Below are 11544 nucleotides of genomic sequence, written 5' to 3' on the forward strand. Positions count from 1 at the left end.
ATTCATCCATTCTACTAAATTTCCCTCACTTTCTCTTGTTCTCTTTCTTGACCTTTCTATTGCTCTCTGAGAATGGATTAATTTATTTTCCATTGATTTTGTCAGTTTCTAGGTCTCACAACCATATGTCATGGCTGGAATTATACGTTTGTTATACACGGTACTTTTCGTTTCATATACAAACTTGCAAGCTACTTTTTATAATGTCTCTATGTTTACTGATAGCTTTCCATCCAATTGTAATGCGTCTTTTTATTTCACTATCGTGACCTTTCGTTAATTTTGGTATTTGCCCCAAGTAATTGTACTCCTCGACTTCTTCAAGAATTTCTTCTGGTGACGCTGTTTGGTGTTTGTGGATCAGACATTAGTTTTACTCCAGTTCATCTTTAGCCCTACCTTCAGACTTTCTCTGTTCAGGCCATTTAATATTTCTTGCAGTGTCTCTGCTGTTTCCGAGATTAGGACAATGTGATCAACAAATCTTAAATGGTTTAGCTTTTCTCCATCAATGTTTTCTCCTTTGTTTTCCCAGCCTGTCTTTCTGAAAATACTTTCTAGGCATGCAGTAATTAATTTTGGTGAAATCGTATCTCCGTGACGCATGCCCTTCTCAATCTAAATTTTTTTGCTGAGTCCTTATGTAATTTAACTGTAGCAGTTCCCTCTTTATATATGTTTTTGAGCAGTTTTGCAATGTTCTCATTCACTCCATGTTCTTGCAATGAATTTATAATTGCTATGTGCTCCACTGAGTCGAAAGCCTTTTCGTAATCAACCATACCTAAGCACAGTGGTTTATTAAATTTTGTAGTTTTCTCAGTTGGCTGATTCACTGTATGTAGATGATCAGTAGTTGAATACCAGCTTCAGAATCCTGCCTGTTCACAAGGTTGGTTTTCCTCCAAATTTATTGTTATTTTGTTTGTAAGGACTTTAGTGAAGAGTTTGTAAATGACTGATAATAAGCTAATGGGTCGATAGTTACTAAGATCCTTTGAGTCACCTTTTTTGTAAAGTAAAACACCTATTGCATTACACCATGTATTGGGAATTTCCTTTTTTTTTTTTTTTTTTTTTTTTTTTTTTTTTTTTAATTGAGTTAATAAGTGAGCAAATCTGTTTTGTACTTCTACTTCTGCATCCAACAATAAATCTGCTACTATTCCGTCTTCTCCCGGAGCCGTCCCACTTTTCATATTATTAAGAGAAATATTTATTTCGTCTGGTGTTACCTCAGGTATTTCACGTGTCTCAACTGAAAATTTAACTAATGATACTATTGTCTTTGATGCATACAGTTCTTTGTAAAATTCTTCAACTCTCTTCACCATCTTATCTCTTCATTTAACCCGTGGATTGCACAATTACAGTACCTTTTTTTTTTTTTTTTAATCCCACCCCGTGGTGTGCAAAACATGAAGGAAAAAATTATTTTTGTTTTTATTTATTATAAATTTGAAGTTAAACCTCCAGGGCATCATCTGGTGAAAAAAAAAAAAGAATCTCTTTCTTTCCATCTTTGCATTATAAATTTGAAGTTAAACCTCCAGGGCATCATCTGGTAAAAAAAAAAAAAAAGAATCTCTTTCTTTCCATCTTTGCGTAGGGCCATGCATAAGTTTACAATAGGGGAGTAGTGAAAAAATGAAAAAAAAAATTGTTTTTATTATAAACTTGAAGATAAACATCCAGTGCATCATCTGGTGAAAAGAAAAGAATCTCCCTCTTTCCGTCTTTGCGTAGCGCCATGCGTAAGTTTGTGTAGGGGTCGAGTAGTTAACAGTGATGCACGGCCAGCACAGCCTGAGCTGTGGCTCACAGCATGACGCTGCCTAGCCTGAGCTGTGACTCGCAGTCCACGGGTTAATACCTTCACCGTTTTTGTCTTTCAGTGATGTAATTTGGTGCATTCCTAGTGCCATTTTGCTTTTGACCTGTTTCAGACTTTTTCCTTTTGTGATGGTTTCTTTGACCTGACCCATGTTTCTCTTCCTTTTTTCTTCTCTTTGTCTCTTGTTGATAAGCTTAATTACGCTTGTTCTATTTCATCTTTGTTTTTGCTTTCATTTTTTTTTTTCATAAGCTCGAATGTCTTTTCTGAATACAGTACTTCTTGGCTTTTGTTATATCAGGTTTTCCTACTACCTCCACTGATTCTTCTAGCACTTTTTTTTTGTCTCTCAACAGCTCATCAATGTCACATTCAGCATTACTTCAGAGCCAGAAATCTGTTCTATATTTCCAGCTGAAAGGCTGCTTTGTTTTCATTTACTTTTATTAGGCATATCATTTTATCTTTAATCATCTTCTTTCTTGCACTTCTAAAATTGAATCTGGCTGTGCAACCCACCATTCTATGGTCACTTTCCATGTCGCTTTGATTGGAATTATGCTTTTTTCGGAATGGCTTGGGCCCCAATTAGTCTTTTACAATGAGGTTTTACTGTGTGTGTGTTTATACTCTCTCATCTTAAATATCAGGACCAACTGCCTAGCCCCGGGCTTCTACGCTTGTCATGGGGCAACGTAGGATTGGATGATGGATGGATTATATTCATTCATTCATCATCTAATCCAGTGTTGCTCCATAAGGAGTGTAGGAGCCTGGGACTAAGCAAGTTAGTCCTGACATTTTAAGATGAAAGTGGTAAGCCCTGCTCATCCCTGAGTGGCAGCATGTAAACAATAAACCCCAACCAACCCTTGGATTTAACCCTGCACTGGCTCAGCCTGATCGGAGTGCCTTAATTACCCACTAAACCACCAGGTACCATAATTTGGTTATATGGTTACCACCTAGTGTAGTAAATGGTGTCCTGGTGTACAGGAAACCATTTGGCTTGTCACTTAGTGTAGAGTTACCCATAGACATATGGAAGAGGAAAGAATGAAGGAAAGAAATACAAAAGAGGAAGGAAGAAAAGAAGAGAGGAAAGGGCAGGCATCCAAGAACAGTACTACATTGAGTGAGTGGATGGTGAGCACCCCCATCTCACCTACCACAAAATATATATATATATATACACAGTATACTGTATTTATTAGGGTGGTCTTTAATATTCAACTTGAAAAATTTGCTTCAGCTGCTGCGGGACTTCGTTCCTCTTGATTAAATAATGGTGTATGCAGATCTTCTTGCTTATTAGATCATTTTAACTGATGCCACATCATGTTCAGAGTTATACTATTATGGCATAATGTTGATATACCATTGGGTTATCTAGGTCCTCCCCTCCTGGGGGGGGAGAGTATCATGGGAACCAAACTCCCACTCATTGTTGCCTTGATTTATAGCTTGTAATTGCTGCCAGTTGTAACCTTTTTCGCATCTGGATATACTTGTCTGTGTTGCTCAACAACCTGGAGGGGAAACTGCTGTTGATCTTCATTCGTGGTCAACTCTGGATTACACTCTTGATTCATTGCTACCCCTCTTTCACCCCTCTTTCACCCCTCTTTTAGCAGTCATTTGTTACCTGCAGCCCCTGGAGGATGCGCTTAGCTTCCTCGTAATCCTCATCGCTTTACCATGTGGATGGATCAAATTCTAAGAATGAATGAGGAAGGCCAAGCAGTGTGAAGATGATCTTGATGTTATCGGTCACAAAACTTGAAATTGTCTTCTAATTTAATACTGTCACCTCAAGTTCAGCTGTTGTGCTCTTTAGTTGATCTTTGCATCCTTCGTTAAGAGCCATCACCATGTTTAGCTTGTCCTTAGCATCAACAGTTGGATCAACAAAGGCCAATCCAACCAATTGCTTTGACAGATACCACAACTGATGACCAAATGCTTTTAAGCAGACTTGTGAGATGTCCTTATGATGATAAAGTGACAATTCCTAGAGAAGCCTCAGATCATTTACTGGAGCAAGAGCTGCTTTTGTTGCCATGAACCATGATTTTTCAGGTATTGCCTCGTGAACACAACAAATTGCTTCAATCCTCGGCCTTGCTTCAGTGTGACGCTTGTCTGATGATGGAAAAGATAAACTTTGATGCTGTATATAACTTCAGCCATTCATGTGGCATGGTGGCAAGTACCAAGGTGCTGAAACCATGTTCCACAGGACAGTACATCACCCAAGACAACAATGGACAGTTCTAGGAGTTCCGATGATCATCTTGAGGTTGGTTTTCTTGCAACTGTTTCATGCTGAATGCAATGAGCTCATCACATTGCCCACTATCAGTCACTGGCATTTCCTCATTGTCATTCAAGGTCTGAAACTGTGTTGTGTCAGTGGTATTCCAGTTGACTCTGAACTGCATAAATACTTGAATGTTGGGACCAGAGGACTCTCCAGGGCAAATGGTGAAGGCCCTTTGAACAAGGATCTCAGAAATGTGATGCCGACAAGCCAGGTGGAGGAGATCCTTGTGCAACTGTGGTTGGATAAGGGTGCTTGCCCCTGACCACAGTCTGGTGCTGCTGGCAGTGGTGTCAGATGCCATTCCTACCACACGTTCAGATATACCCCAGTCATTCAAGGTTTCAATGATGCCATCGGCCATGGCCTTTCTTGTCGCTGATTACAAACTGGGTACATTCAAAAGCTTTGAAACTCCATCACCTGTGACGAGAGTTGGAAGGTGTTCAGCGACATAGGCTCTTGTTACATCGGGCATTAGTTTTCCATCCCATTGCACTACAAGTGGCACAGTTGGATGGAATGGTTTCTTCTGCCATTCTGCAGATTCCCTTTGACTCTTGATTTGATATCAGCAAATACTTTGTAATAGTATACCTTGTTGGATCATGTCCACAGGGAGAAATGGTTGCAGAATGCAGGTAGACTGCAGCACAGTCTGAAGTCTTGGTCTGATCTAAAGCGGCAGCAGCTGGAGAAGCGACAACTGTTTTTCGTGCTTTTTGGCGTTTCAAGGGAGGAGCTGCAGCCAAAAAGGCAGGACCTGCTATATCTGTATAATTGTCTCCTGTTTCGTATTCATCAGTAGTTGGGCTTTCCTCCAGCTCCACAATTTTCTGTCTTACTGCTCACTGACTCCTTGTACGCTCTCCTCTCTTATTCAGTCTGTTGTCCCTCTCTCTGTCTTCGTTCTTTCCAGTGGAGTTTGACATCAAAACCCAGCATTGATCCTCGCCTCCCTTTCTCCCTCTGAGTCACATAACTCATCCCCACAATTTTTGCTGAGGTCGAAGGCATTCATGTGTGCAGTGTCAAAGAGATCTTTCATCTGTTCTTGGAAGTTCTTTTTTTCCTTCTCCTCTCTTTCTGTATTCCAGCTTTTACTCTTCTCCAACTTTCTCTATTCTTTATAGAGAGATTTGATTTGGGGGATTCACTTCCCTGGGTCAGAAGCAGGAATGTGAGCTCACTCCCAGAATCCCCCCTAGTTCCTCAGACCGAACACATGCTGAATCCCTCAGTGTTCATGTCTGTTAGCATCAGGTAGAAAAGTCGTGCTAACACATCTCCACAAGAAGGTAAATTATTTCCAAGTAGTCTCACTTGGTTGGCCAGCAAGCCAAATCTTGGTTTTGCTCCTGCCTTTCATCGCCGGTGTTGACAATTTCATTTCAGTCGTAGTAAATAAGTGCTTAATAATAACTCAAAAGGCAAATCCCTGAAAAAAGAAACAAATACAGTTATAACTAGAATGTAGCCTCCAATGAAGTAAAGCAAACACTTTTTTCCAATAACAAAAAAGATTATTATCACAACAATAATTTTGCTTATTAGGCTCAGACTTTGGGTAAGATACAGCACCAGTAAATATCATCCAGTTTGGTTAAAATTTGGTGTCTCGAGTTTACATCTAAACTCACAATATACTCTGTCAGCAAACAAAATATTTCAGGATTAACTTTCCCCCAAGTAATAAGGACCATCCTAATATATATATAATACAGTGGGCTTGCACAGTGCACAAGAGATTGGGTGGTCCTGGTCCTCGTGCAGTGTGAAATCGCTCACTGAGAATACATAATCTCATGGGAAAAATAACATATGGGTGGTACCCCCTCATACTGGACATTTTTGGCCCCTAGAGACATCCATCCATCCATCCACCATCCAATCCTACGTTGCCCCATGAGAAACGTAGAAGCCCAGGGCTAGGCAATTTGGTCCTGACATTTAAGATGAGAGTGACCAGCCTCGCTCATCGCTGAGTGGCATTACATAAGCAATAACCCCAACCATCCCTTGGATATAAACCTTCACCAGCTCAATCCGATTGGAGTGCTGTAATTACCCACTAAACCACCAGGTGCCATAATTTGGTTATATGGTTACCACCCAGCATAGTAAATGGTTTCCTAGTGTACAGGAAACCATTAGGCTTGTCACTTAGTGTAGAGTCACCCATAGGCAGAAGGAGGAGGGAAGAATGAAAGAAAGAAAGAAAGACAAAAGAGGGAGTGTAAAGTCACCCGTAGGCAGAAGGATCAGGAAAGAATGAAGTAAAGAAAGACAGAAGAGGAAGGAAGGAATGGAGAGAGGAGAGGAAAGGGCTGACACCCGAGAGCATCACTACATCGAGTGAGTGGATTGTGAGTGTCCCCCACCTACCACAACATAGAGACATAATAAAGGTTATATTTTTCAGACATTGTACTACAGATACAGGTACAGTAACAAAAATATGGGCAGTTACCTTAACAACAGTAGACAACAGGCCTGATTGACTTAAATAACTGGGGTTCCGAGGCACAGCAACACTTATAGCGCTGAACCCCCCACCGCACGTCCCGCTGCACCAACACTTCCCTCCTGAGCTCCTTCCTCAGGAGCCTCTAACTCACTCCCTTCGGCCATAAACCCCTCGAAGTCCAATGCTGACACATCTGGCATTGCATCCTCTTCATCCTCAACAGGAACAGGATCAGACGATGTAGCTGGTTCCTCACTTTTACTAACTTGAGCTCACAGTGTGTAACTTGTTACGAACATCTGTCTTCTCCTGTTTATTCTTGCCTGTGTAGAAATGAAAGACTTTGTCGATACCAACGAGAACCTCCTCCATTCTTTGGTTGCTGACTTTCTGTTCCTTAACCTCTTCCTTGAGCTTATCCACAGCAACAAGGATCTTGCTTATTCTTGACATACACAGCTCAGTCCTGGCCTCCATTACACTAGGCTGCTCAACTTGACTCTGCCTGGCATTGGGCTCTGCATCAGTCTTGTCTATCCGTTGCAACACATCCTCGGGAGGCTGTTCCTCAGTAGCAGCGTGCACTTCCCATATGTCCGCCAACGTATCGTCCTCGAAACCTGGTTCAGCTTGAGCTGCTGTCAATGTTGCTGCCTCAGCCTCAGCCAGTGGTCGAATGGCCATCTCATGGTTTGTGCATAAGTGAAGCACGAGCATTCGCCATGCATGGTTCACTGTTGCAGGTGTTATTTGGTGCCATGCTTGTAGGAGAAAATCAACTGCCTCCTTCACTGTAAAACGACGTCAAAATGCCTCAACAGTCAGGTCACCTGTGGCAGGTTGGGATACAGCTGCGCAGTAGAATGCCCGTGAATTTCTGGGCAACAACATCATGACACGTGATGGTGGACGCGTTGTGTGTGTGTGTGGGGGGGGGGGTTGCGTACTAATGGAAAATGGTGTTTTTGAGCCACTCCTTGCCTCTACCTCGCATTTTGTGAGGTAAGCTCGCGCATTCAAGGTTTTTGGTTATTATTTTTGGTCACTCACGCGCAATGTGATTAGTGCACTCTGACCTCGTGCAGTAGGCGAGCTCACTGTACATACATACATACAAACCCACACATAGTTTGCCGTATTTTTTGTCTACTTATGGATTTTTGTCCTTCACTTAACATTTTCCTTTACCTCCTCTGATCTAGTAGGTTGACTGTTATGAAATTGATAATGAAAATTATAATTACTTCATCATATTATCTTTCAACAATTTTTACTTATAACATCAGTAGTGTTTTTCTAGCAAAGTAGAAATGATTTGCTTTGATTGCCGTGTTGTTGAAAACTTGGTTGATTACTAAGCTTTAACCTCGTCAGCCTGAGGGGTCTCGTAAGCTGGATAAAGTTGGTAAACGTTGCATAAATAATAAAGATATCTTTGTGTTGTCGGGTTTGATAGAGATAACTTCTAACCCTTTCAACCCAATGGGTCTCCAAAAACTTAAGAAGTTGATGAGAGGCAGAATAATACAAAATGTACATCCTTGGGTTGAAGGGGTTGCAAGTGATCTTGCTAGCGTAGTGGTTACCTGTTAAGTGTACTGTATTTTTAAAATGATAGCCTGATTGTGCAGGAGTGGTGGTGTTGAGTAAGTCCTCCCACTGTGTTCAGCTGAGCTTCTTCACACAGTTCCAGCAAAGTCTGTTGTATCTTGATTGTGAGAGTAAAATCATAACCATAATTACATTGCTCTACTTGGGATGCACTGTATTTTAAGTTTGTGACAGTAGAGGTTTTATTGAAGCTCCAGGTGGTACACAGTGAGGCTCTAACCTCCACCCTGTTGCAGCCTCGCACACTCACCCACGGCAAGTCAAACGGTTTGGTCCCAAGAAGCACTTTGGCTCTGGGGGTAAAGCCAAGATGGCTGGAATGTCTACTTGTTCTGGACAGAGTAATGATGATGATGGTGTGAGCATCAATATAGAGGACTGCTGTCAGATGACTCTCTGTGAAACTGTAAGTCTTCTATTTCCCTACATCAGCTGGCATGCCCTATAGGTTGGTGTAGTAGCTTAGTAAAACTCATGTGTCTCATTCATCACTCAGCCACATTTTGCTGAGTATCTGTGAAAAATTCATCTTAAGACATTTTATTATGAATGTAATTAGTGGCATGATTTTGAATCCAGAGTTAATATCCACTCGAGAAATTAGATCCTCGCTAGTTGCAGTGTACCGTATTTATATAGACAGGGAGTTTTGTTATTGATAAACTTTGCTTCATTTCAGTAATGGTCCCTGACTATTAACAGCAAAATTAGTTTAGCATAACACTTTATAAATTATTTGCCTTTTCTTCAGCTATTACAGCTTTGCTTCAATTTGCTTTGCATTTCTGTGCCACTGCTTTGGTGCATACATTCATAAGACACAATTGATTTTTGTTTTAAACTGCAAGGAATGGTATGTAACTTTAATCTCTGCAAGATATGGTACATATAACCTTGTAAACATGGGCTTGTGAGGCTTACCATAGTTATTTCCTTTTTGAAAGTTAGTTGTATGTTACAATAGTATCATTATATTTATATTTTGAGTAAACTTTGTCAGATACTTGAAGTCAGTTTTGTATGCACTCAAGGGTAACTTTTCAGTTAACCTCTTGAACCTGGTGACATACTGTATTTCTTTGTTTATTATTGTTGCCTCCAGATAATTTTATTCAGCTTAGGAAAAACTGGCTGGCAGGGGTTAGAAATAACCTCATGAACCACCCTACTACTTAGGTGCTCTGTTACAATGGTTTAAATTTTGTGATAGCAGCAAGAACTTAAAAAAAATGTTATTGGGGTGAAGAAATTATTTGTAATCTCCATCCCTAGCCGTGCTATACCAGTGTTAAGAAGGAGGGCAAGACATATCGGGGAAGCAGCCGAGGTACCAACAGATGTGAGGACAAGAGGGGCCTGCTTGACAACTGTGATGAGATATGAGGCTGGGGTCATCATACATCTAGACAGAGGGTTCAGTATTGATGCCTCTTGGAGGAATACTGAGGGAGCTGGGTATTCTTGATACAGAAAGAAAATAATCCTCCCAGACGGTGGCAGTGAGGTAACAAAGGGCTTTCCATTTTAACCCTTTCACTGTGAGAGACCTCTGCTAATATGAATACAGTCCTCTGAACTTTGCAAAATTATTTAAGAGGTGCATTTGTTCTGAAGAGTTTATGGAGACTGTTTCTAATCAGAGTTTTATGAGATCACGTGGCAAGAGCAGAAATAAACCAGATCAACACTTTTGTAGTGAAAGAGTTAGCAATGTAAATGTATTGATACTGCATTAGGGAGTCACATGGTAGCTGGAGGTCCACCTAGTCTTTAAGGCAGATTCGTTCATTTACTGCCTGACTCTCAGGGGGTGTGTGGTCATCTCATGGTAAATAAAATCAAGGCAGGGACCAGGGCCATGCAGTGACAGGCTCTTGCACAACCTCATGATAATGCCTCTAGTTTTGGTAAATCATCTTCATTGTGAAAGTCAATGCTGCTCTTCTCAGTTAACAATTGTTGTACTGTCTTCTTCAAGCTTAATGCAGCTCCAGTATCATATAAAAAAACAATCGCCTTTAGATTTTTAAAGCATACAATTTAATTGACATGTCAGTTGCACTGATATGCTGTCAGTGACTTGTGTGGAGATCCACCATCAGGTGAAAAAGAATGACACATACAAGCGCAAACTCTTACAGAGCTACCTTATTTCCCGCCATATAATGCAGACCAGCATGTAGTGCGTATTCATGCTTCAACAAGGGATAGTTTGAAAAACAACTCATTTCAATAAACTAACCACTGTATTCATATTTAGCATCCACCATAAAGTTTTGAAGGAAAAATCTATTCTTCTATCAATTGCCAGACGCCTTAATCCTGTAAGGGGTGGCTATAAACAAATCGCCTTCATGTCGCCCTGTCTCCTGCCATTTCACTGCCCTCCCCTCAGGTCACACCTCTTCTCTCATATCCCTCTCTGCTCCATCCCTCCATTTCATTCTCAGCCTTCCCTTCTCCACCTCACCCACATACACTTTCCTCGTTAGTCTGTCACTGTCCATCCTCTCCACGTGGCCAAACCACCCCACAGTGCTCCTTTACTTCCTCATTTGTCAGTCTGTCACTCTGTGTAACTCCACATGCTTCTCTCAAATAACTCATTTTCACTGCTCTAACTCTTGACTTGTGCCCTTCCAACAAGGCCCAAGCTTCATTAGAGTTGGTATCACAATACAATCATGCAGTGACTTTTACTTCCTTGCTTACTTCCCTGTTTCTTATCACTGGTTTCAAAGAACCAACAGCCTTTCCTCCTTGTTGTACCCATTCAAGCATTTCATCCTCCAAACTTCCATCCTTACTCATCACGCTACCCAAGTACATAAATGCACTAACATTTAAGATAATTTTGTATTAAGCTAATTAAAGTGGAAATACACAAATATACAAATCCCACATTGCCACCTTGCTTCCACTATCAGGTAGTCATCTGAGTTTACAGTATACTGATGCAATTGTGCAATCACTTCTTGCATCATATGAGTACATATCTATCCTACAGAATGCTTAGAGTATTGTTTATATTTGTATTTATGATGATACTCATCCAAGTCTGTATTATTGAAATTTTGATTAGTAATTAGTAAAGCAGTCGAGTGATTCGCTTCTGACTGTTGGTGGCTTTGGCTCTCATACTTCGTTGTTATTTTCACCATTTTGGGAAACAGGGTTTTGTGGGTACCAGTTTCTTCAACCTGTAGGCTTACTCCAAACCATGACCTTTGTGTTATAATATACAGGGTGATTTTTTTTTTTTTTTTTTTTGGGGGGGGGGGCATTAAATGGTGGGAAATGCGGTAATTAACA

At 40.8% G+C, this 11544-nt stretch overlaps 1 protein-coding gene across 1 annotated transcript in view; it reads left to right on the top strand.

Moving 5' to 3' along the window:
* LOC145406351 (uncharacterized) overlaps positions 1-9615 on the top strand; it is a 56415-nt gene extending 46800 nt beyond the window's left edge. The window contains exons 7-8 of the mRNA XM_080277511.1: positions 8469-8638; positions 9505-9615. Coding sequence (XP_080133637.1) covers positions 8469-8638; positions 9505-9615 — 281 coding nt within the window. The remainder of the gene's footprint in view (positions 1-8468; positions 8639-9504) is intronic.
* The last annotated feature ends 1929 nt before the right edge of the window (positions 9616-11544 follow it).

This window comes from Coenobita brevimanus, chromosome 70 (genome assembly GCF_032717465.1).
Source record: "Coenobita brevimanus isolate Jiangsu-jjx chromosome 70, ASM3271746v2, whole genome shotgun sequence".
Lineage (NCBI taxonomy): Eukaryota > Metazoa > Arthropoda > Malacostraca > Decapoda > Coenobitidae > Coenobita > Coenobita brevimanus.